Source organism: Pteronotus mesoamericanus, unplaced genomic scaffold (genome assembly GCF_021234165.1).
Source record: "Pteronotus mesoamericanus isolate MK-2021 breed Mesoamerican mustached bat unplaced genomic scaffold, CSHL_Meso_final scaffold_165, whole genome shotgun sequence".
NCBI classification, from domain to species: domain Eukaryota; kingdom Metazoa; phylum Chordata; class Mammalia; order Chiroptera; family Mormoopidae; genus Pteronotus; species Pteronotus mesoamericanus.
In genome coordinates, this window is record NW_026555307.1 from 8,523,967 (window position 1) to 8,551,431 (window position 27,465).

Genomic DNA, 27,465 nt, shown 5'->3' on the forward strand with positions numbered 1-27,465 from the left:
TTTGTTGAATATTAATTGACCATAGAGACATGGGGTTATTTGTGGGCTCTCTATTCTGTTCGATTGATCTCTGTGTCCATTCTGATGCCAGTACCAGACTTTTTTGATTACAGTGGCCTTGTAGTATACTCTGATACCAGGTGTTGTGATCTTTCGTACTTTGTTCTTTTTCAAGAATGCTGAGGCTGTTTGGGGTCTTTTTTGGTTCCATATAAATTTTTGAAATATTTGTTCTATATCTGTGAAATATGCCATTGATATTTTAATTGGAATTGCGTTGAATCTATAGATTGCTTTGGGTAGTATGGACATTTAATTTTGTTAATTCTTCCAGTCCATGAGCATGGTATGTGCTTCTATTCATTTGTATCTTCCTCAATTTCTTTATTTAGTGTTCTGTAATTATCCAAGTACAGGTCTTTTGCCTTCCTTGTTTAATTTATTCCTAGGTAATTTATTTTTCTTGTCGCTACAGTAAATGGTTTTTTTTTTTTTAAATAAAATCAGGCACCCATTTATGATTAAAAAAAAAAAACACTCAGCAAAGTGCGAATAGGAGAAGCATACCTCAACACAATAAAACCCATGTATGAGAAACCTGCAGCCAACATTATACTCAATGGGCAAAAACTTAAAAGTTTTTTCCTTATGATCATGAACAAGACAAGGATGTCTGCTTTCACCACTCTTATTCAATATAGTACGGAAAGTTCTAGCCACAGTGATCAGACAAGATAAAGAAATAAAAGGCGATACAGAAATGGGATTGAGGAGGGGAAGATGGTGGAGGAGTGAATGGGAGTCACGCTGACCTCCTCCGAAGACCAAACTGGAATTGCGACTAAATAGTGGAGTAATCACCTGGAAAACAATGGAAAGAGATGGGAGAGGACCCTTGGAGCCGCGGACAGTGGATTCGACTCTCACACATCCCAATGGGTGAGAAGTGTGGTGGAGGCTCGAGAGGGTGGGCTGGCTGCCCACGGACACCAGCACCAGAGGGACATTGAAACGGCCACTTAGCTTCCCCCGAGAAGAACGGAGTCTGAATCAAAAACAGGGACCCCTAAACTACAGCAGCTAAAGCCGAGAAAATACAGACAAAATGCAACCCCGAAAAGCTTAGGGGCACTCTCTGCCAGAGACAGGTGGCTGGGGATGCAGAGACACTTAAAGGGCCAATGCAAAAATTGCAGTGGCAGCCACCCTCCTTGATCTCTGGGTAGAGGTGGCAGCAGGGTGGGCTGGTGTCTGGGAAAAGACTGGTGAGGAAAACTTTGTGAAGAGAACTGACACGGTGGCCGGTGGAGCCCCGGTGATGACTCACCTCCCACCGTGCAGCTACCATCTCGCTAAGGTGTAAGGGAATCAATTAACCTGCCTTCTGTGCGCTCTGCACACAGCTTGTACGCGTGTGAGCTGTGGGGCTGAGTGCAGACTGGCTGGGAGAGCCTTGAGGAGAGTCTGGAGATAGAGGCATTGGGGAATGAACGGGAGGAGGAACCAAGGAGTCCCAACTCCCTCCCCACTCCGTAGTCTCCATTGTGGGCTGGAAAGGCGTGCCCTCAAAGAGGCAGAAGTGGGGCATGCATGAACCAGACTGCCCGCGATTGAAATGCAGTCCACACAGGGGGTGGATTCTTGGCCGAAGGGGTCACAGAACTACCCGGAGACCCCCAAGGAGAGACGAGAAATGGAGGCGTTGGGAAAAGAACAGGAGTAGGAAACGGGGAGTCCCAACTCCTTCTCCTTGCCTTAGTCTCCATTGTGTGGGAAGAGGCCACACCCCCAAAGAGCCAAAAACCGAAAAGCACACATAGAAACCCCAAAACCACCCAGTGCAGGCGTGCACACTTGTGCCGAGTGACCGGCAAGGGTTGGTGAGCGTGAGTTGGACTTGCGTGGGCTGGCAAATGCTTGCACCTGCCGGCACGGCCTCCCACAGATTGGCACCGATGTGGCCTGCGAGGGAGTGCACAGAGCGGTAAGGGCAGACGTAAATTGACCCGCCTGGCCCACGATTGTTGAGCGGCTCACAAAATTAGTAGATCCTGGGCGAAGGGGTCACAGAGCTGCCCGGAGTCCCTGGAGGAGACACCGGAGACAGGACTAACTGGAGAGTCCTGGAGCTGACTTCCTCCCATTTCTGTAGTCCCCATTTGGTGAGGGCAAGCAACACACCCAAAGAGCCAAGGTGGGGAAAACCCACAATAGAAGACCCTAAACTGACCAGTTCTGGGGAGCTCTCTGGTCAGGGGGGCCAGACGAGTATACGAGGTCGCGAATAAGCTCCTTGGGCTGGGGCAAGCACGCGAGAGCCCAGGCGGGCAGGGTATCCTGCCGGGCCAGAGAGTGCGCTCAAGGAGCCAGCGTGAGAGTGCAAAGCAACCTCCAAAAATAGCCCAGCCCTGACCAAAGAGGTCACAGAGCTGCCCAAATCAGGAGTCAGACACAGACAGTAAGCTCCTGGAAGGCTCAAACAAACAACCCAAGGTCATATAGGGTCAACAACTGACATCATCAGAGGCAGGCCCAGAAAGAAAAGTAAAGGGAAAAATAAATAAATAAATAAATAAAAGACCCCCCCATACTACCATAGAAGTTTAATCCACAAAGTCAGGAAATCTAGACAGCCCAATTGAAGAAGCAAAAATAAATAAAAAAATAAGTAAATTACTTAACAGACTTTCACAAAAATGGGAAGAAAAAGAAGTTCCCCCCAAATGAGTGGAAAAGGGGACACCCCACAGAGAGCGCTAAATGCAATAGAGGCAAGGGCACTATCAGATATGGAATTCAAAACAATGGTTCTAAGGAAGCTCAATGAGCTCAGCCAGCTCAAAGATAACTATAAGAAACTGCAGAGAAACTATCACGATCTTACAACAAACTATATCAACCTGGAAAAGGACATAGAAACTATCAAGAAGACACAAGAGGATATGAAGAATACCATTTCTGAATTGAAGAACACAGTAGAAAGAATCCAAAGCAGGCTAGAAGAATCCGAGGATCAAATCAGTGAGATGGAGGATAAGGTAGAACAGCTCCCAGAAAGAACAAGAAATGGAAAAATGACACAAAAAGAATGAAGAGGCATTGAGGGAAATGCAGGACAACTTGAAATGCAATAATATTTGTATAATAGGGATCCCTGAGGAGAAGAAGAAGAGCAAGGGATAGAGAACCTCCTCGAAAAAGTAATGATGGAAAAATTCCCTAATTTGAGGAGAGACAGGCCGTCATGAATCCAGGAGGCACAGAGGACCCAACTCAAGAGGGACCCAAGGAGGTCCACTCCAAGACACATCATCATTAAAATGGCAACTGTCAAAGACAAAGAGAGATTACTCAAGGCAGCAAGGAAGAAGGAGAAAGTAATATACAAGGGGGCTCCGATATGCCTAGGAGCTGACTTCTCAACAGAAACACTATAAGCCAGACGGGAATGGCAACAAATATTCCAAGTCATGAAAAGCAAGGGCCTACAACCAAGGCTGCTCTACCCAGCTAGGCTCTCCATTAAAATAAAAGGGGAAATAAAGAGTTTCCCAGACAAGAGAAGGCTAAAAGAATACATCTCTACCAAACCAGCACTCCAAGATATGCTCAAGGGACTGGCTTAAGAAGATGAGGAAAAAAGAGAGAGAGGAACACAGGTACAAAGAGAAAGGATGAGTAAGTTTCTATCAGTACTATCTCTCAATGTAAATGGACTAAATGCCCCAATCAAAAGACACAGGGTAGCTGAATGGATAAGAAAACATGACCCACACATATGCTGCCTACAAGAGACCCACCTCAGAGCAAGAGACCTTCACAGATTGAAAGTAAAGGGATGGAAAAAAATATTCCAAGCAAATGGACATGAGAAAAAGGCCGGGGTTGCCATACTTGTATCAGACAAAGTAGATTTCAAAACAAAGGCCATAAAAAGAGACCCAGAGGGGAACTTTATAATACTTAAAGGAAGAATCTATCAAGAAGACATCAACATTGTAAACTTATATGCTCCCAATATAGGAGCCCCCAAATTTATAAGAAAATTGTGGGACGACTTCAAAAAATATATAGACAGCACCACACTGATAGTAGGGGATTTCAACACCCACTGTCAAAAATGGACAGATCTTCCAAACAAAACATCAATAAGGATATTGTGGCACTGAATCACACACTGAATCAAATAGACTTAACTGACATATATAGAACCTTACATCCCAAAGAAGAAAAATACACATTCTTTTCAAGTGCTCATGGCAGTTTTTCAAAGATAGACCACATGATAGGACACAAAGCAAGCCTCAGTAAATTCAGGAAAATTGAAATAATACCAAACTTTTTCTCGGACTACAAGGGCTTGAAACTGGAAATCAGCCTCAAAGAGAAACTTCAAAAACTTTCAGACTCATGTAGACTGAACAGTAGACTATTTAACAATGAATGGGTCAATAATGAGATAAGAGAAGAAATAAAAAAATTTCTGGAAATTAATGAAAATGAACAGACAACAGTCCAAAACCTATGAGACAAGCAAAACCAGTCCTGAGAGGGAAGTTCATAGCAATACAGGCTTACCTAAAAAAAGATAGAAACATTTCAAATAAAAGACCTAACAGTACAACTTCAAGAACTGGAGAAACAACAACGAAGAAGTCCCAGAGCAAGTAGAAGGAAGGAAATAGTCAAGATTAGAGCAGAACTGAATGACATTGAGACAAAAAGAACAATTCAGAGGATCAACCAATCCAGAAGCTGGTTCTTTGAAAAGATTAATAAAGTTGACAAGCCTTTAAGCAGACTCATCAAGAAAAAAAGGACAGGACCCAAATTAATATTAGAAATGAAAGAGGAGAAATAACAACTGATACCACAGAAATACAAAGAATTATAAGAAACTACACTGAACAATTATATGCCAAGAAAGTTGAAAATCTTGGTGAAATGGACAAATTTTTAGAAAAGTATAATCTTCCAACACTGAAGGAGGAAGAAACAGAAAGCTTGAACAGACCGATAACAGCTGGGGAAGTTGAAGCAGTAATCAAGAAACTCCCGGCACACAAAAGACCAGGGCCGGACAGTTTCACAGGAGAACTTTACAAAACATTAAGGAAGAGCTAACTCCTGTCCTTCTCAGACTATTCCAAAAAATCCAAGAGGAGGGAAGGCTCCCAGACCTTTTCTATGAGGTCAGCATCACCCTGATCCCAAAACCAGATAAGGACCGTACAAAGAAAGAAAACTACAGGCCAATTCCGCTAATGAACATAGATGCTAAAATCCTCAAGAAAATATTGGCAAACTGCACCCAGCAATACATTAAAAGATTATCCACCATCATCACGTGGGATTCATCCCAGGGATGCAGGGATGATTCAATATATGACAGTCAATAAATGTAATACATCACATAAATAAAAGAAAGGACAAAAACCACATGATCATCTCAATAGACACAGAAAAAGCATTTGATAAGGTACAGCACCCATTTATGATCAAAACACTCAGCAAAATGGGAATAAATGAGGCATTCCTCAATGTAATAAAGGCTATATATGAAAAACCTACAGCCAATATCATACTCAACAGGCAAAAACTGAAAGCTTTCCCATTAAGATTGGGAACACGACAAGGATGTCCGCTTTCACCGCTTCTTTTCAACATCGGAAGTCCTAGCCACAGCGGTCAGACAAGAGAAAGAGATAAAAGGCATCCAAATAGGAAAGGAGGAATAAAGCTATCATTGTTTGCAGATGATATGATACTGTACATAGAGAACCCTGTAGACTCTACCAAAAAACTCCTCAACCTAGTAAGTGAATTTGGCAAAACAGCAGGATACAAAGTCAATATTCAGAAATCAAAGGCATTTTTGTACACCAGCAATGGAATAGAAGAAGAAGAAATCAGAAAAAAAATACCATTTGATATAGCAAGAAGAAAAATAAAGTACCTTAGCATTAATTTAACCAAAGAGGTAAAAGACCTGTATGCAGAAAACTATACAACATTGAAAAAAGAAATTAAGGAAGACACAAATAAATGGAAGCATATTCCATGTTCATGGATTGGAAGAATTAATATCATCAAAATGTCCATACTACCCAAAGCAATTTATAGATTCAACGCAATCCCTATTAAGATACCAATGACGTATTTCACAGAAATAGAACAGACATTTCAAAAACTTATAAGGAACCATAAACAACCCCAAATATCTTCAGCAACTTTGAGAAAGAAATACAAAGTAGGAGGGATCACAATACCAGACATCAAACTCTACTACAAAGCCACTATACTCAGAACAGTCTGGTACTGGCACAAGAGCAGACCCATAGACCAGTGGAACAGAGTAGAAATCCCAGAAAGAAGCCCAGGTCTATATGGGCATCTAATATTTGACAAAGGGGGCAGAAGCATAAAATGGAGCAATAATAGCCTCTTCACAAATGGTGTTGGGAGAGCTCACGGCTACATGCAAAACATGAATTGGATTATCAGCTGACACCATACACAAAAATAAACTCAAAATGTATAAAAGTCCTAAATATAAGTCTCAACACTATAAAAATCTTAGAGGAGGACATTGGCAGGAAACTCTCAGATATCCCATGCAGCAATTTTTTCACCCATATGTCTCCTAAAGCAAGGGACATAAAGGAAAGAGTAAACAAGTGGGACCTCATCAAAATAAGAATCTTCTGCGCGGCTATAGAAAACATCAGCAAAATGAAAAGGGAGCCAACTGTATGGGAAAACTTATTCGCTAATGATACATCAGCTAGAAGTTTGATCTCCAAGATATATAAAGAACTCACTCGACTCCACTCCAAGAAGACAAACGATCCAGTCAAAAAATGGGCAAAGGACCTGGGCAGATGCTTTTCTAAGGAGGAGATACAGAGGGCCCAGAGGCATTTGAAAGGATGCTCAGCATCACTAGCCATCAGAGAAATGCAGATCAAAACCACCATGAGGTACCACCTCACACCGGTCAGAATGGCCATCATAAACAGATCCACAAACAACAGGTGCTGGGGAGGCTGTGGAGAAAAGCCAACCCTAGTACACTGTTGGTGAGAATGCAGACTGGCGCAGCCATTGTGGAAAGCAGTGTGGAATGTCCTCAAAAAGCTGAATGTGGAACTGTCTTTTGATCCAGTGATTCCCCTGCTGGGACTATACCCTAAGAATCCCAAAATGCGAATTCAAAAGAACCTATGCACCCCAATGTTCATAGCAGCACAATTTACAATAGCCAAGTGTTGGAAGCAACCTAAATGCCCATCAGTAGGTGATTGGATCAAAAAATTATGGTACTTATACACAATGGAATACTACGCAGCGGAAAGAAAAATAGAACTACTAAACTTCGCGACAGCATAGATGGAACTAGAGAGCATTATGCTAAGCAAAATAACCTAGGGGGCAAAAGACAAATACCATATGATCTCACCTATAAGTGGAACCTAACCAACAATACAAAGATGCAAGGAAAATAAGACCAGCAACACTGAAAGAAAAGAAATCAACAGAGACAAGACGGAAGGCGGGCGGGGGGTGGGGGGGTGGGGAACAGGAAGGGAAGGGAAAGTCAAGGAATATATAGCAAGGGGTCCTGGTCAAAACCAAAGAGGAAGAGCTGCGGGAGGGAAGGCGGAGGGGGCAAGGGAAAGTGGTGGGGGATAGACAGAGACAATGTATTTGAAAAAATAAATTAAAAAAATGTAATACTATCTTAAAGTGCAAAAAAAAAAAAAAAGGAAAAAAGAAAAAAAGAAATAAAAGGCACCCCAATTAGAAAGGAGTAAATAAAACTCTCATTATTCACATGATAGTATAGAAAACCCTATGGACTCCACCAAAAAAGTACTCAACCAAAGAAGTGAATTTGGCAAGATACCAGGATACAAAGTCAATATTCAGAAATCAGTGGCATTTTATATACCAAAAATGAAATACCAGGAAGAGAAACTAGGAAGAAACCCCATTTGCTATAGACTGGGTGTATTTTTATTGCATTTCATTGAGCATTTTCAGAACTGCAGTCTTAAATTCTTTATCATTTATACCACATATTTCCATGTGTTTAAGTTTGATTTCTAAGAGTTTTTTATTCATTCTGAGTTGCCTTGATACCTCAGTGACTTATGGTATTTGATGTCTTTCTTTCTGTCTAGGCATGCATGTATTAGTGGCTTGAAGAGGTCTTTTTTATTATTTTCCAAGTAGATGGCAGTGAATCACTAGTTTTTTAGCTCTGTGAAATTCTAAAACTGACCTCCATGGTTGCCATTAGCATAGGCATGATCCTTGGAGGTGGGGTTGTCTGGGGAAATCCCAGCTGTCTTTTTTTGTTTTGTTTTCTTGGTATAGGTAATCTCAAGTTTTCTGTTAGGTCCCTTCTACAGGTGCCCCAGCTGGTACTAGTCACAGAAAGCACCCTTTACTCAGGGGGAATAGGGATTCTGTAGTAATAGTTCTCTGGTTTACATATAATGTGTTCTGCAACCCAACACCAAGTGTGACTGGATGCAAGTTTTGGGAGTTTATGTGGTGGGAGCACTCTGTGGTTTTCTTTATTTTTCTGGAATGCCAGCTGCCTGACAGCTGTGGCAGAGCCCCTATGCTGTGTCCTCGCTGAGGTCTCTTGTCTCAGCCATAGTTTGCACTGCTCACTCCTTAAGGAGTGCACACCAAGTATCTCTGCTTCTCCCAGCTGAAGGAAGCACCAGTCACAGCCAGCTTCCTCACCTTTCTTCGCTGAGCTTGCTGTAAGCTCCCAGGTACATGGCTGAGTCTGTGGCCAATGTGAGCCTTCTCTGTTAGTGCTTGCTCACCTTTAGATGATTCAGTGCATGAATCTCTCAGACATGCCTCTATGTTCAGCAGGGAATCCTTGGTTGAGTTATAGTTCTTCAACTTGTTGAAATTTCTGGAAGAGAGACCAAGAGGGATCTCTTGCCGCCATTTATCTGGCATCACAGTTATTCACCTTATAACTGGAGTTTTGTGACCAACTCAGTGACCAAAATCTCCCCATTTTGTCCAACCCCAGCCCTCAGCAACCATCATTCTAGTCTGTTTCTATGAGTTTGACTTTTTAAGATTACACATATAAATAAAATATAATATTTGTCTTTCCCTGACTTATTTTACTTAACATAATGCCCTCAAGGTGAACCCATGTTGTCCCAAATAACAGCCCTTCTTTTTATTTCTCATGGCTGAATAAATATTCAGTTATATATCACACCTGTAGATAGACACCAAGTTGTTTCCAGATCTTGATTATTATGAGTAATGTTGTAATAAACATGGCAGTATAGATGTTTTTTTGAGATCCTGATTTCACTTCCTTTGGATATATACCCAGAAGTTGGAATGGTGGGTCATCTGATACTTTTATTATTTTGAAGAACCTTGATACTGTTTTGTGTAGTGGCTGTACCAGTTCAGATTCCCATCAATTAGTGTAGAAAGGTACACTTTTTTCCACATCCTCATCAACACTGATCTGTTGTCAATTCAATGATAATCATTTTAACAGGTGTGAGATCTCATTTTGGTTTTGAGATTATTATCATTTTTTTCTCTGGTGATAGTGATGTCAAACATCTTTTCATGTACCTGTTGGTTATTTGTATGTCTTCATTGAAAAAATGCCTTTTAAGGTCTCCTGCCCATATTTTCATTAGTTTTTTTTTTTGTTTTTTGCTACTGAGTTGTATGAATTCTTTAGATATTTAGGGTATTAACTCCTTATCAGATACACATGTTAAAAGTAACTTCTTTTTTTTAAAGTTTTCTTTTTTTATTTCCAAATTTTTCTTTTCACTGTTTTTTAAAAATTCTTTTCAATTTTTTTACTTTATTTTTAATTTATAAATCATGTTTATTCTATAACAGTTGTCTCAATTTTTCCCCCTTTATCCCCATTCATTCATCCCAACCCCACTCCCATAGTCAATTCCCACTCTGTTGTCCATGTCCATGGGTCATTCATACATGCTCTTTGTCTAGTCCCTTCCCCTTCTTTGTACCGTTGTCCTCTTTCCCCTCCCCTCTGGTCACTTTCAGTCTGCTGCATGTTTCCGTGCCTGTGGTTTATTTTGTTCATTAGTGTATTTTGTTGAATACAGCCCACTTATAGGTGAGATCATATGGTATTTGTCTTTCATCAACTGGCTTATTTCACTTAGCTTAATATTCTCCATTTTCATCCATGTTGTCACAAAAGGTAGCAGTTCCATCTCTCTTTCTTTCTTTCTTAAATGCAGATTGATTTATTTTTTAAGTGTCAAAGTTAATTATATTAAAAAAAATTTTAAACCCTTATAAAGTCTCAGCAATTAAACCAACATGACACCAGCACAGAAATAATCAAGTAGATCAATGAAATATAATGAACATTCTAGAGACAAATGTATGTATCTGCCTAACAATATATGATTAAGTTGATATTTCAAGTCAATGGGTAAAATAAGGCTTATTCAACAAATAAGGTGCATGGTCCACTATTACTTGAAATAAAACAAATATAGAGCCCTGTTTCACACATTAACAAGAAATATTCAGGTGAGTTAAAAATCAATATGTGAGAATCTAAAGAGTTTTCAGAGAAAATACAAAATAGTATTTTTCATGACCTGAAGTAAAATACTCAAACCCAGAAGCTATAAAGTAAATATTGACAATATGATTATATTAAACATTTAACTACATAGTAATGTACATATAAAAAAAGTTAAAGGATGAGGAATAGAATGGAAAAGTATTTGAAACACATCTAAAACCTGGTTAATAGGTTTTTATTTTTTTTTTTTTGAAAAAAGTTCCACAAACCTTTAATCAATAAATGGATAAAGAATACCAAAAAGTCATTTAAAGCTTTTAAAAAAAAAAATAGAAATAGGCAAGAAATATACTAAAACAGGTTTAGTTTCAACAAATAATGAAGGAACAATTAAAATAACATCATCGTCACAATCAGATTAATGAATATTAAAAATGTTGGTAATATCAAGTATTGGCAACTCTGAAAGGAACTGGATATTCATAGAAACTTTCTCTTCATCTTAAAGCAGTCCCTTTAGCATATTTTGCAGTGCAGGTTTGGTGGAGGTGTATTCTTTTAGCCTTCTTTTGTCTGGGAAACTCCTTATTTCGCCTTCCATTTTAATTGAGAGCCTTGCTGGGTAGAGCAGTCTTGGTTGTAGGCCTTGGCTTTTCATTCCTTGGAATATTTCTTGCCAGTCCCTTCTGGCTTGCAGGGTTTCTCTTGAGAAGTAGGTCGCTAGCCATATTGGGGCTCCCTTATATGTTACTACCTCAGGGTAAGTGGCTGCAAATAAAAATTTTGTGTTGGCCCTTTATACGGTTCTTTGGGTCTCCAGCCACCTGTCTCTGGTAGAGAGCAACCCTGCCGCTTTTCACAGCTGGCTGTTTTCTGTGTACCTTTTGGGCTCTGGTGCTGTGGGCTAGAGATCCCCACTCTTGGTTTAGACCTTGCTCTTAGGGGGATCCAACTGGCTGTTTCACTATCCTTCTGGTGCTGCTGCCCATGGCACCCTGCCCGCCTTCTTGGGTCTGTACATCACTCCTTACTAGTTAGATTGTGCTAAGGCTGATTATTCTGTCTCTGAGGTTACAAGGATCCTCTCTTGATATTGTTCCGTTGTTTGTTCCAGGTGATTTCTCCACAATTTAGTTGTAATTCCAGGGAGGAGGTCAGTGTGACTTCCACTCACTCCTCTGCCATCTTGATTCTCCCTAATTCTTTTTAAAATATTTTATTTATTTATTTTTAGAGAGAGAAGGAAGGTGGGAGAGACAAATAACCTCTTTACTTCCATCGATTGCCATTTCACTTTTTGGGTTTTGTTTTGTTTTGTTTTTGCTATGTATAAGCTTTTTAGTGTGCTGTGGCACCACTTCTTATTTTTACATTTTATTGCTTGTGCTTTTTAGTATCATATCCAAAAGGTCATTGACAAGATCAACATCAAGGAGCTTTTTTCCTATTTTTTCTAGGGATTTATGGTTTCAAGTCTAATGTTCAAATCTTTGACCCTTTTGTGTTCATTTTAATGAGTGTTGTATGATAGGAGTCTAATTTCATTCTTTTGTATGTGATTATTCAAGTTTTCCCAGCACCATTTATTGAAGAGACTATCCTTTTTCTATTGAGCATTCTTTATTTTCTATCAATTATTAGTTGACCATAGTGCATGGCTTTATTTCTAGGCTCTCAATTCTGTTTAGATGGTCTGTTTGTGTCTGTTTTTATGCCAGTACCATATTGTTTTGATTACTGTAGCTTTGTACTAAAGTTTGAAATCAGAAAGGTAATGTTGCTTTGTCCTTCTTTCTCAATATTGCTGTGAGTAGTCAGGGTCTTTTGTGGTTCCATACAAATTTTAGGAACTTTTTTGTAATTTCTGTGGAAAAAATCAGTTGGAATTTTGATAGAGATTCCATTGAATCTGTAGATGACTTTGGGAAGTATGGACATTTTAACAATATTAATTCCTGTGATCTATGTCAATGGGATATCTTTCCATTTGTTTGTGGCCTTTTTTTTTTTTTTTTTTTTTTTTTTAGCAAAGTCTTGTAGTTTTTCTTGTACCTGTTTTTCCTTTCTTGGTTAAAATTATTCCTAAGTACTTTACTATTTTTTATGCTTTTCGGAATGGGATTGTTTTCTTTCTTTTATAGATATATTATTGTTAGTGTATATATTCAGTTGATTGCTTACTCTATGTTGATTTTTTATTTTGCAACTCTGTTGAATTCATTGATTCATTCTCACAGTTTGATGGAGCTTTTAGGATTGTGCATGTGTTTGTGTGTGTGTATGATTATGTCACCTTCAAACGAAGATAATTTTACTTCTTTCTGATTTGGATACGTTTTACTTTTCTTTTTGCCTGATTGTTCTGTTTAAATTGTCTAGTATTATATTGTCTTGTTCTTGTCTTAGAAGAAAAGCTTTCAGTCTTTCAACATTGAGTACAATTTTAGTTGTGGCTTGTCATGTATGTCATTTAATATGTAAAGTTATGTTACTTCTACACTCAACTTGTTGAGAGTTTTTATCTTAAAATGATGTTTTTTGCATGCTTTTTCTGCATATATTGAGATGACCATATGATTTTATCCTTCATTTTGATAATGTGGTGTTTTCCATTTATTGATATGCATATGTTGAATCATCCTTGTATCCCAGGGATCAATCCCACTTGATCATGTTTTATGAATCTCTTAATGTGCCATTGATCTGATTTACTAATCTTTTGTTGAGAGATCTACTATTACATCTATATTACATCATCGGATCTATTATTACATCTATATTTTTATTGTTATTCAAGTACAGTTGTACAGTTGTCTCCAATTCCCCCCTCACCACTCTACCCCCCACCCCCCACCCTCAGTCCTATCCCCCTTTGGCTTTGTCCATGCAAATTTAAAGCACAATGAGAGATCACGGCATCTATATGTTTCAGATATTCGTCGATAGTTTTCTCTTCTTATAGTGTCCTGATTTGGATTTTGTATCAAGGTAAAACTAGCCTCAAAATGAACTGAGAATATTCCTTCCACTATATTTTTTGGAAGAGTTTGAATAAGATTGGCATCCATCTTTTCTTTATATATTCAGTGGAATCTACCAGGGAAACCATGTGACCCTGAGTTTTTCTCTGTTGGGAGATTTTTGGTTAGTGATTCAGTCTCCTTACTTGTTAATTATTTTGTTCAAATTTTCTCTTTCTTCATGACTTGCTCTTGGTAGGTTTTATGTTTATAGAAATTTATTCATTTTCTCTAACTTATTTATTTGTTGACATATAATTGTTTATAATAGTCTCTTACAACCATTTGTCTTCTGTGGTATCAATTTTAATGTCCCTTTCATTTCTGATTTTATTTGTTTGACTCTTCTATTTTTCTTGGTCCAGCTAGAGATTTTTCAATATTGTTTCTTTCAAAAATCAGTCTTTAATTTTGTTGATTATTTCTAATGTTTTTTATTGATTTTTTGCAGTGATTTTTGTTATTCCCTTCCTTCTGCTAATTTTGAACTTAGTTCTTTTTTTCTAGTTTCTTGAAGTGTAACATGTTGTTTATTTGAGATCTTTTTTCTTCATGTAGGCATTTGTCATTATTAACTTCCCTTTTAGTACTTTTTGCTGCATCTTCTAAGTTTTTATAGTTTGTTTCCATTTTCATTTGTTTTGAGATATATTTTAGTTTCCCTTTTCATGTATTCATTGACCCATTACTTATTGGGATGTATTGTTTAATTTTTACATATTTGTGAAATTTCTACCTGTCCTCTTGTTACTGGATTCCACTATGGTCAGAAAAAGATGCTTTGTATGATTTCAGTCTTCCTCAATTTTCTAAGACTTGTTTGTGACACAGCAAATATTCTATCCTGTAGGATGTTCTGTATACACTTGGAAGAATATGTATTCTGATGCTTTTGAATAGAATATTTTTTATATGTCTGTTAGGTCCATGCAATCTAAAGTATAGTTCAAATTCAGTGTGTTCATATATGATTTTCTATTTCCATGTCCTATTCATGTTTAAAAGTAGGGTTAAAGTCTCCTATTATGGTATTGTTGTCTATTTCTCTCTTCAGATCTATTATTATTTGCTTAATATTTAGATGTTCTAATACTGGGTGCATATATATTTATTATTGTTATATTATCTGAATGAATTGACCACTGTATCATTTTCTTTTTAAAAAGATTTTATTTATTTTTAGAGAGAGGAGAAGGAAGGGAGAAAGAGAGGGAGAGAAACATTAATGTGAGAGAGAAACATCTATCAGTTGCCTCTCGTACACAGCCTGATCAAGGACAACCTGCAACCCAGGCATGTGCCCTGACCGGGAATCAAACTGGCAACCTTTTACTTTGCAGGATGATGCCCAAACCAACTCAGCCACACTGATCAGGGCCACTTTATCATTTTCTAATGGTCTTTTTCGTTGCTTGTTACAGTTTTTGTCTTAAAGTCTATATTCTCTGTTGTAAGTGTAAGTACCACTTTTCTTATTTATTTTCCACTTGCGTGGAATATCTTTCACCATCCTGTTAGTTTGTGCCTATGTGTATACTTCAAGCTAAAATGAGCCTCTTGTAGACAGCATATAGTTGAATCTTGTTTTTTTAATCCATTGAGCCACTTTATAACGTTCGATTAGATGATCCAATCAATTTACATTTTGAGTAATTTTTGATGGATAAGGACTTACTCCCATCATCTTATTCATTGTTTTCTGACTCTTTTATAGGTTTCTTGAAGTTTTGCATTGGAGTAACAGTCTCATTCTCCAGTCTTTACTAGTTACTTTCAGGAAAGAAACAATTTTCATTAGCTCTACTAGGGATTCTGAGGTTTTCTCAGAGCATCTATGGATATACCCACTCCACTCTTCTTGCTCCCTCTTGTGGCAGAATTCTTAAGCTTGTATGCCTTCTCTTGACCCTGCAACACACTACACAGAATGCTTGCTGAGAACCTCTCTTTTGTTTTCCCAAAGGCAGTTATAAAACTTTTGTCTGTAATCTCTCCTTGGCCTGCAGATTCAGGCTGGCTGTCTGCACATGCTCACTAGTTATGTTCCACAGCTCTCTCCACCACCATCAGGAACATGAACAGGGAGCCAGTTACAGGTTCTGGGGGTATGTGGGTGAGTCCTGTAGATCTCTGAGGTATGCATGAGCATTTGGGGGAATCTACAGGCAAAGCATACTCAGAAGCCCATGGACAGGCTTCTTGATGGAGTCTGCAATGCAGTTAGTAGGATATGTGTTCCTTTCTTGCTCAACAAGAGTCTTATGTTCCATTATCCCAGGCTTTTTCTTCCCCTCTTATTTAGCTCAGAATTCAGTCCCCTGGATGGGACAAGAGAGAAATGAGTCTTTTTGGCACTATCTTGCATGCTAGGAAGCCAGATGTTCAATTGCACACTCTTACTTTTCCCTGTGGATGAGATCATGGGCCCAGAGGATCTCTCATGTCCCTAATTGATGCCACAGTGATGAAGAGGTGATGCAAGTCAAGTCAAACTGTTTCTCTTACCATTTCTGATAAGTCAAAACACATTTTTACTCCAGTGGTGTGCTTAAACTTTTCTTCTGTAGACCTGTCATCCATGGGTGATTGTCTGAAACAGTTTTTTACCAGGGGCTTCTGGACCATAGCCAAGAGGGACTAGAGTTGGTTCATGACTTCCTGCAGGGTCCATAGCTGGGGCTAAGGTCTGTATACCTATTATCCAATACATGGTTGGGCAAAACTCTTTCTGAGCCCCTTGGTATATGGTGCTGGATCCCACAGCTCCCACAAAGGCACTTTTGCCCATGAATGGTTGCCAAATTGTTGTTGTGAGAGAGGAGGAAACAAAGAAAGGATGTCTTATTCAGCCATAATTGCCTTTGTTTCTTAAACCTGTTTATTTCAAAGCTCTTGATCTTCAATGGAAAAGGGTTCCAAAAGATGATTTCATATTAGTCCCACAGCCTACCCTGAAACCTTGGTGTTAGTGAATGTTTATGTTCATAAGATCCTTTTAGGACATAGAAATAAATTAATAGAAACAGTGATTGTGAATTAGCTCCTTATTTCTTTTTTTATTATTTATTTCTTTAAACCTCACTCAAGAATATGTTTGTTGATTTTTAGAGAGATAGGAAGGGAGAAAGAGAGAGACAGAGAGAAATATTGACTGTTTCCTTCTTGTACATGCCCCAGCTGGTGATCAAACCCTCAACCCAGGCATGTACCCTGACTACAAACTGAACCTGCAAACCTTTGGTTCATGGGGCAATGCTCCGACCAACTGAGCCACCTAGCCAGGGCTCATGGTGATTTCTTTTTCTTTTTTTGTTTAACATATTATTTATTTATTTTTAGATAGCAGAGGAGGGAGGGAGAAAGAGGGAGAGAAACATCAATGTGTGGTTGCCTCTCACACACCCCTACTGGGGGCCTGGCCCACAACCCAGCTATGTACCATGACTAGGAATCAAACCAGTTACCCAACCTCTGGCCAAGATGGAGTGTAGGTAGATAGTCTGTGCCTCCTCGCACAACCAAAAGAAAGACAACAACAAATTTAAAAACAAAAAATAACCAGAACTGCCAGAAGATAGAACTGCATGGAAACCCGACAACCAGTGAGCTAAAGAAGAAACATTCACCCAGACCGGTAGGAGGGATGGAGATGGACAGCTGTGATGGAGAGGATGCACAGCAAGGTGGTAGCTGGAGGACCAGGCGGTCACACGTTGGCATGCAGATAAACCAGAGGAACAGCTGGGGAGTGAGACAGACCATACAATCCAGGGTTCCAGCGTGGGAAAAGAAAGCCTCAAAACCTCTGGAGGTAAAAACCTGTGGGGGTTGTGGATGCAGGAGAAACTTCCAGACTCACAGGAGAGTCTGTTGGGGAGACCCAAAGGATCCTAGAATGTACATAAACCCATCCACCCAGGAATCAGCACCAGAAGGGTGTAATTTGCTTGTGGGTAGTGGAAGAAGTGACTGAAAGCTGTCCAAGAGCCAAGCAAGAGGCATTGTTCCCTCTCGGACCACCCCTCCACTCACACAGTGTCACAACTCAGTGAACTGGGTTGCCCCGCCCTGGCAAATCCCTAAGGCTCTGCCCCTTCCAACAATTTCCAAGGTATGCTGAGAAAAAGAAATATGGCCCAAAAGAAAGAACAGGTCAAAGCTCTAAAAAATAGAACTAAGTGATGAACAGATAGCCAATCTATCAGATTCACAGTTCAAAACACTGGTAATCTGGATGCTTACTGAATTGGTTGAATATGGTTGCAAAATGGAGGAAAAAAGCAAAGACTATGCAAAGTGAAATAAAGAAAAATATACAACAGGAACCAACAGTAAAGGGAAGGAAACCAGGACTCAAATCAACGATTGGGAGCAGAAGGAACAGATAAACATTCAACCAGAACAGAATGAAGAAACAAGAATTCAGAAAAGTGAGGAGAGGCTTAGGAACCTTTGGGACAACTTTAAATATTCCAACATGTGAATCATAAGGGTACCAGAAGGAGAATAGGAAGAGCAATGAATTGAAAACTTATTTGAAAAAACAATGAAGGAGAACTTCCCCAATCTGGCCAAGGAAATAGACTTCCAGGCGATCCAGGAAGCTCAGAGTCCCCAAGAGGTTGAGCCCAAGGAAGCACACACCAAGGCACATCATAATTAAGTTACCCAAGATTAAAGCTAAGTAGAGAATCTTAAAAGCAGCAAGAGGAAAGGAGAGTTACCTACAAAGAAGTTCCCATGAGGCTATCAGCTGTTTTCTCGAAAGAAACTTTGCCGGCAAGAACAGGCAAGAAATTTCCAAAGCCATGAAAAGCAAGGTCCCACATCCAAGGTTGCTCTATTCAGCAAAGCTATCATTTAGAATGGAAGGGCAGATAAAGTGCTTCCCAGATAAGGTCAAGTTAAAGGAGTTCATCATCACCAAGCCCTTATTATATGAAATGTTAAAGGGACTTATCTAATAAAAAGAAGAGGTCAAAAGCTATGAACAATAAAACAGAGTGGAGGGGGAGGAGGAAGAATGGGGGGAAAGGTACAGGGAATAAGCAACATAAATAGTAGGTACAAAATAGGCAGGGGGAGGTTACGAATAGTATAGAGAATGAGGAAGCCAAAGAACTTAAATGTACACCCATGGACATGAACTAAGGGGGTGAGGGGGGAATGTGCGAGGGGGTGGTATAGGTTGGAGGGGAATAAAGGAGAGGAAAAAAATGGGACAACTGTAAGAGCATAATCAATAAGTATAAAAAAAAAAACCCAGCGACTCTTTGGTTCACAGGCTGGCACTCAATCCACTGAGCCACACCAGTCAGGGCTGGCAATTTCTTACTATCTCACCCATCAGTCATAGAAATTCCTAAAAGGGCAGGAAGTATGGACAATTTCCTTTGTTCTAGTGCTGTTGAAAATTTTTTTGTTATATTTATTTGACTACTTTTTTTAACTAGGAAAAGTACATGATATTTCTCATATTTAATTCACATCACTTTCAAGAAGTTTTTCACCAGCATCTCATTTCTGAAACTTACTCTAAAGCTCTTTCTTAATGATCTTTTCTCTTAGTTCTACTTATAATTTTAGTTCAGAGTATTAAAAAACTTTATGAATCTTTTCTTTTTCTTTCTATTTTATAATTCTGTCTATAGCCGTCTTTTTTCAAAGTATGTGAACTCTGAAAAATCATAGCCTAGTTTCATGGCTTCAGACACCTAGTATAAGCTAATGAACATTCCTTTTTTCATCTACATTTCTCCTGATCTAATGAACAATATGTTCAACAATATGTCAATGTATACCTCTAGCTGTGATACCAAACCGGACTGGAAACACATGGGTTCTTGTCTCCTGAAATAAAATAATTTATTTCAGGGACACCAATAATGAAAGTAAGATTTATTTCAGTTCTGCAGAGGGCAGAAACTCTGGATGTTAGAACCAGAAAGTCATGCCAAAGTGAGAGAAAAAGAGGTTTTATAGGCTTGCTGGATTCTGCTGGGTTTTGAGTTTCTCTTAGCCTATAAAGTCTAAGAAAAAGGTTCTTTGTCTTTATTTGACACCCAGTAATATATGATAGCTTGATTTCAGCTAAATTTTGCTCAGCAGGTGTTTGTTCTATATCCCTTCTCTATGGGAATGTTGAACACAGGATGCCTGCAGTTGCACATCCTCCTCTCTTGGCCCTGGGTTCTGTTATTAGAATTTAGCAGAGAGATTTTTATTCTCACATCTTCCCTTCTTGGCCCTAGGTTCTATTAATACATTATTAATATTCCACTGTGGCTGACAAGGTGTTTGTCATAGTCTCCAAGGTAGTTGTGAAGGCCTTGTATTCTATCTCAGTTGGATGTTCTACCATACCACAAATTTTGCATTCCCTTCTCTCCCTGCTTCTGTTCCATCCAAACCCTGATTGCATTTTTCCCTGCCTCAGTGAATCACAGGCATCTAGAGAATTCCCAAACCAGTTAACTTGAGTTAAAGTTTTATATTGTCCCATCTTCTACATTCAATATAAATTGGCGCCCAAGACCTCTTTAACCCATGGTGATTGTTAAAGATATGTGCTTGCTAATTCAATGCATGAACATAACCTGATAGAATGCTAATGTGATGTTTTTCTTTTAGAAATTAAAAAAAAAGCAGGTAAATTTTTATAGCCTCTAACCTGTGCATACCATGAGAGCACAGTTCAGTATGTTTTTTTTTCTCCACATCATCTAAGATGGATGAATTCAGACTAAGTAAGAGTGTGTTGTTACAGGGAACAGTGACATTCAAAGATGTCGCTATTGCCTTCACTCAAGAAGAGTGGCAGCAATTGGATTCTGCTCAAAGGAACCTGTACTGGAATGTGATGCTAGAAAACTATAACAACTTAATCACAGTAGGTAAGGATAGTTTACTATATAACCCAAATTCTTGGAATAAATTTGCTTTTTCCTCCCAGTTTTCTGAAGTGTGTGGAACCTTTAAGTATTAAAGTGAATTTGGCCTTTAGATGCCTCTACTCATGTGAATATGCATGCTGCAGCTTTCAAAACAGAAGGTCCTTTTTGGTTATGATTCAGGGAGGGAGTAGCATCCCCAGAAACCACACTTCTTGTCCTTCAGAAAACCTTGTTTCCTTGGGCCAGCGTAAATTCTTGAGTAATTCTTTGTTCTAGTATTTATGCCTAAATAATGTCATTTCCCTTTGACAGGCTGTCCATTCACCAAACCTTATGCGATTTTAAAGTTGGAGCAAGAAGAACCATGGGTTGTGGAGGAAGAAATGTTAAGGAGACACTGCCCAGGTTAGTGGGAAGTAACCAGGTAAGAGAGGAGGAGACAGGACCGTATAATAATTAATATGTGAATAGTTGATTCTTCTAAAATGTTCTTCAAAGATATTTTCCTAAAGGCTAGACTTCTATAGTGACAATAAGTGTGAATTTTTAAAAGAACTTAAGGTATCATTTCTAGGTAAGATTCTTCTTTCCTCAGAAGTTATTTTCAAGAAACTTGAAAGAGCAGTTAGCCTTTTTTACCTGGATGTTAGATATCAATATTTCTTGACTCATTTCCAGGTTTAAATTGGTAATCATTTTGTTTTTGACATCTTCAGTGTGTCTGCCCACCTTTTTAGATATGATCCTTTCTTTTTATGTTCAGATATTCATGGAATTACAGTTGTTCAAATAAACCTGTTATAATTATAGTCCTTTAGTTTCTAATTTCTTTTTTTCCTTCCATTGTAAATGCTTTCACATCATATTTTGTACACATAATTGAACGCACTGTATTGTTAGCTTTTGCTCTCATACTTCAATAATGGCTACATTTTACTTCAAGAAAAGTTTTAAAGACAGTGGTACTTTTCAGTTTGCTCACATTATCTGTTACATTTATCTTGTATACATATGCTCATGTTTCTGTGTGTATATGTGTGATATGTGCATACACATACGAGGTCTGTCCAGGAAAAGTCCAGCATTGTTAATATAACAAGAATGGTTTGCACAACATCATTGTAACATGGCAGCCAAGGAGAAGGGACTGGAATGTGCATGTGTGAACAATGACAACTTCACTGTACTAGTCAGTGGGGGCAGTAGATGCTGTTGAGTGAGCACATTTATTGTGTGGCTATCATATTCAAAATGACTGAGCAAGTAGAACAATGAATCTGCATCAGATTTTGCATTAAGCTTGAACATTCCTCTGCGGAAACTATGGGATGATTCAGAAGGCCGCAGCTAATGGGCAGCTGGTGATGGGCAGCTTCATCATGACAACATGTCCACTTGTGCTCATGTTTCGTGCAGTTTTTTGGTGAAACATCAAATCAGCCAGGTGACTCAACTCCCCTACAGCCCAGATTTTGTGCCCTGTGGCTTCTGACTTTTCCCAAAACTGAAATTACCTATGAAATTAGAAACAGCATTCTTAGCATTGTTAGAAATTAGACGGTCACGGAGACACGGAGAAGTTAGCCAAGGCAGGGCTGCTTTTAGCTCACTTGGAAGTCAGAGAAAAAGGGGACCTTGGAGACAGAATCATGGGGTAAGCCTAGGTCAAGCTGCCACTGCCTTTTGCTCCCCTGACTTCAAGTCCCTTGGGGTCCCTTAGTGTTTAGGAAAAAGGAAAAAATTCATGCCCGGGAAGGGGCATGGGATACCCTAGAGAGAGCCTGCACTGAGTCTTTGTCCTAAGAGCTTTACATCCTTTTTTTTCCTGTGGTGAAGTATCTTAGGGAAGCATTTTGATGGAATATTTATCGGCTTTCCAGGTGCGTTTTTAATGTGCTGATGTGTCAAAATGAACATATGGGGAGTTTGGAATTATTCTTTGGTCTCCTATCTTGTTTTTCTTTTATCTTGGGCCTGTCTGGCTTTTAATGGGTTTTTTGTTATTTAGCTGGCACAAATGACATTAATTGGGTTTCAGTTGTCTATTTTCCCAGACCAGATTTAAGATATATATTTATTGGTTAGGGAGGAGAGGTAGAAACCATTTACTCTCAGGTGTCCTTGGTTAGGGGAGATAAGGTTGTGTGATTCACCAGCTGGCTGTAAGTTGCTCAAACTGTTTGGCCTTGTTTAATTTCCTTGTCTCAGTTTCCCTATTCCAATTGCCAGGAATTATCCTAGTTTTTTACTGTCCTATTACACTGGGAAACCCTAGCATCATTCTCCTTTGAGCTATGACATAATTGTATTTTCAAACATTCTTATTGAAACCACTTTAAGTTATTAAGTTATCCTGTGATAATTGTCATCTTTGCTGTTGTATGTTCATTTCCAAGAATGTGATATACATTTTACCTTAGTTTTATAGTGTTTCCATAACAAAGTACCACAAACTGAATGGCTTAAAATAACAGAAATTTGTTCTCCCAGTTCTGAAGACTAAAAATACTCAATCAAGGTGTCAGAGGGTTATACTCCCTCTGAAACCTGTGGAAGGACCCTTCCTTGTCCCTTTCAGTTTCTGGTAGCTCCAGAAATTTTTTTATTTGTGACACAGTAGCTCAAGTCTTTCTTTACCTTCACAAGGCATTCTTCCTATGTTTCTGTGTTTCATGTATTATTATTTTTATAAGAACATCGCTCATTAGATTAGGGGTTACATGAATCAACTATGACCTCATCTTACCTTATTACATCTGTAATAACCCTATTTCTAAATAACTCACATTCTAAGGTTCTGGAAGTGGGTTAAGACTTAAATACATACATTTTGGTGGGGGATAGGTACATAGTGCAACCCATGGCACCTTTATATTTGTTCAAATCTGTGGGTGGATTTTAAAGTTTTCTTATAATTTGAAGATGTTTCTAGTTAAATTTATTCTTATATTTTTAATATTTTTATTGCATTATTATTTTTAACTGTGTTTTTTAAAATTAACTTACTTATTATTTCAAATATATTTCTCTCTGCCTACCATCCACCACTTTCCCTTGCCCCTCCCTTCCTCCCGCCCTCCCTACCTCTCTCAACTCTTCCCCTTTCCTTTTGTCCATGAGTCCTTGCTATAGGTTCCTTGACTTTCCCCTTCCCTTCCTTTTCCCCTGCCCCCCTCCCTCATTCCCTCTTGTCTATGTTCATTTCTTTTCCTTTCAGTGTTGCTGGCCTTATTTTCCTTGCATTTTTGTATTGTTGGTTAGGTTCCACTTATAGGTGAGATCATATGGTATTTGTCTTTCACCCCCTGGCTTATTTCGCTTAGCATAATGATCTCGAGTTCCATCCATGCTGTCGCGAAGTGTAGCAGTTCTATTTTTCTTTCTACTGCATAGTATTCCATTGTGTAAATGTACCATTGTTTTTGATCCAATCATCTACTGATGGGCATTTAGGTTGCTTCCAACCTTGGCTATTGTAAGTTGTGCTGCTATGAATATTGGGGTGCATAGGTTCTTTTGAATTGGCGTTTTGGGATTCTTAGGGTATAGTCCCAGCAGGGGAATCACTGGATCAAAAGGCAGTTCCACATTCAGCTTTTTGAGGAAATTCCACACTGCTTTCCACAATGGCTGCGCCAGTCTGCATTCTCACCAACAGTGTACTAGGGTTGGCTTTTCTCCACAGCCTCCCCAGCACCTGTTGTTTGTTGGTCTGTTTATGATGGCCATTCTGACCAGTGTGAGGTGGTACCTCATGGTGGTTTTGATCTGCATTTCTGATGGCTAGTGATGCTGAGCATCCTTTCAAATGCCTCTGGGCCCTCTGTATCTCCTCCTTGGAAAAGCATCTGCCCAGGTCCTTTGCCCATTTTTTGATTAGATCGTTTGTCTTCTTGGAGTGGAGTCGAGTGAGTTCTTTATATATCTTGGAGATCAAACTTCTAGCTGATGTATCATTAGCGAATAAGTTTTCCCATACAGTTGGCTCCCTTTTCATTTTGCTGATGTTTTCTTTAGCCATGCAAGACATTCTTATTTTGATGAGGTCCCACTTGTTTATTCTTTCCTTTATGTCCCTTGCTTTAGGAGACATATGGGTGAAAAAATTGCTGCATGGGATATCTGAGAGTTTCCTGCCAATGTTCTCCTCGAGGACTTTGATGATGTTGCAACTTATATTTAAGTCTTTTATCGATCTTGAGTTTATTTTTGTGTATGGTGTCAGCCGATGATCCAATTTCAATGTTTTGCCTGTAGCCGTCCAGCTCTCCCAACACCATTTGTTGAAGAGGCTATTATTGCTCCATTTTATGCTTCTGCCCCCTTTGTCAAAATATTAGTTGCCCATACAGACCTGGGCTTACTTCTGGACTTTCTATTCTGTTCCACTGGTCTATGGATCTGTTCTTGTGCCAGTACCAGACTGTTCTGAGTATAGTGGCTTTGTAGTAGAGTTTGATGTCCGGTATTGTGATCCCTCCTACTTTGTGTTTCTTTCTCAAAATTGCTGTGGCTATTCGGGGTCCTTTATGGTTCCATATAAATTTTTGAAATGTCTGTTCTATTTCTGTGAAATACACGTTGGTATCTTAATAGGGATTGCGTTGAATCTATAAATTGCTTTGGGTTGTATGGACATTTTGATGATATTAATTCTTCCAATCCATGAGCACGGTATATGCTTCCATTTATTTGTGTCTTCCTTAATTTCTTTTTTCAACGTTGTATAGTTTTCTGCATACAGGTCTTTTGTGTCTTTGGTTAAATTTATCCCTCGGTACTTTATCTTTTTTTGTGCTATATCGAATGGTATATTTTTTCTGATTTCTTCTTCTTCTATTGCATTGCTGGTGTACAAAAACGCCTTTGATTTCTGAATGTTGACTTTGTATCTTGCTGTTTTGCCAAATTCACTTATTAGGTTGAGGAGTTTTTTGGTAGATTCTACAGGGTTCTCTATGTACACTATCATGTCATCTGCAAACAATGATAGTTTTACTTCCTCCTTTCCTATTTGGATGCCTTTTATCTCTTTCTCTTGTCTGACTGCTGTGGCTAGGACTTCCCATACGATGTTGAAAAGAAGCGGTGAGAGCGGACATCCTTGTCGTGTTCCCGATCTTAGTGGGAAAGCTTTCAGTTTTTGCCCGTTGAGTATGATATTGGCTGTAGGTTTTTCATATATGGCCTTTATTACATTGAGGAATGCCCCATTTATTCCCATTTTGCTGAGTGTTTTGATCATAAATGGATGCTGTACCTTGTCAAATGCTTTTTCTGCATCTATTGAGATGATCATGTGGTTTTTGTCTTGTCGTTTATTGATGTGCTGTATCACGTTTACTGATTTGCGTATATTGAACCATCCCTGCATCCATGGGATGAATCCCACTTGATCGTGGTGGATACTCTTTTGAATGTATTGCTAGATGTGGTGTGCCAATATTTTGTTGAGGATTTTAGCATCTATGTTCATCAGCGAAATTGGCCTGTAGTTTTCTTTCTTTGTAGGATCTTTATCTGGTTTTGGGATCAGGGTGATGCTGGCCTCATAGAAGGAGTTTGGGAGTCTTCCCTCCTCTTGGATTTTTTGGAATAGTCTGAGGAGGACAGGGGTTAGCTCTTCCTTAAATGTTTTGTAAAATTCTCCTGGGAAACCGTCTGGCCCTGGGCTTTTGTGTGCTGGGAGTTTCTTGATTACTGCTTCAACTTACCCAGCTGTTATCGGTCTGTTCAAGCTTTCTGTTTCTTCCTCCTTCAGTGTTGGAAGATTATACTTTTCTAAAAATTTGTCCATAACATCAAGATTTTCAAATTTCTTGGCATATAATTGTTCATAATAGTTTCTGATGATCATTTGTATTTCTGTGGTATCAGTTGTTATTTCTCCTCCTTCATTTCTGATATTATTAATTTGTGTCCTCCCTTTTTGTCTTGGTGAGTCTGCTTAATGACTTGTCAATTTTATTAATCTTTTCAAAGAACCAGCTTCTGGATTGGTTGATCCTCTGAATTGTTCTTTTTGTCTCTATGTCATTCAGTTCCGCTCTAATCTTGACTATTTCCTTCCTTCTACTTGCTCTGGGATTTATTTGTTGTTGTTTCTCCAGTTCTTGAAGTTGTAGAGTTAGGTCTTTTATTTGAAATGTTTCTATCTTTTTAAGGTAAGCCTGTATTGCTATGAACTTCCCTCTCAGGACCGCCTTTGCTGTGTCCCATAGGTTTTGGACAGTTGTCTGTTCATTTTCATTTGTTTCCAGAAATTTTTTGATTTCTTCTCTTATCTCATTATTGACCCATTCATTGTTTAATAGTGTACTGTTCAGTCTCCATGAGTTTGCAAGTTTTTGAACTTTCTCTTTGAGGTTGATTTCCAGTTTCAAGGCCTTGTGGTCTGAGAAAAAGTTTGGTATTATTTCCATTTCCCTGAATTTGCTGAGGCTTGCTTTGTGTCCTATCATGTGGTCTATCTCTGAAAAACTGCCATGAGCATTTGAAAAGAATGTGTATTTTTATTCTTTGGGATGTAAGGTTCTATATATGTCAGTTAAGTCTCTTTGATTCAGTGTTTCATTCAGCGCCACAATATGTTTATTAATGTTTTGTCTGGAAGATCTGTTCATTTTTGACAGTGGGGTGTTGAAATCCCCTACTATCACTGTGTTGCTGTCTATATCTTTTTTGAAGTCATCCAACAATTTCCTTATAAACTTGGGGGCTCCTATATTGGGAGAATATAAGTTTACAATGTTGATGTCTTCTTGATAGATTCTTCCTTTAAGTATGATAAAGTGCCCCTCTGTTTCTCTCTTTATGGCCTTTGCTTTGAAATCTACTTTGTCTGATACAAGTATGGCAACGCCAGCCTTTTTCTCATGTCCATTTGCTTGGAATATTATTTTCCATCCCTTTACTTTCAATCTGTGTAGGTCTTTTGCTCTGAGATGGGTCTCTTGTAGGCAGCATATGTGTG

At 38.8% G+C, this 27,465-nt stretch overlaps 1 protein-coding gene across 3 annotated transcripts in view; it reads left to right on the forward strand.

Annotated features, from left to right (window-relative positions):
• The window catches only part of ZNF569 (zinc finger protein 569), a 76,028-nt gene that overhangs the window by 36,256 nt on the left and 12,307 nt on the right, over positions 1 to 27,465 (forward strand). Inside the window, exons 1-2 of one of the 3 annotated variants that reach the window (XM_054589087.1) lie at positions 20,285 to 20,492; positions 20,805 to 20,897. In XM_054589087.1, the coding sequence (XP_054445062.1) occupies positions 20,327 to 20,492; positions 20,805 to 20,897 (259 nt within the window). In that variant the 5' untranslated portion in view covers positions 20,285 to 20,326. Of the gene's footprint in view, positions 1 to 20,284; positions 20,493 to 20,804; positions 20,917 to 27,465 lie in introns of those variants that run through there. The other 2 variants (XM_054589088.1, XM_054589089.1) reach the window with 2 other exon arrangements.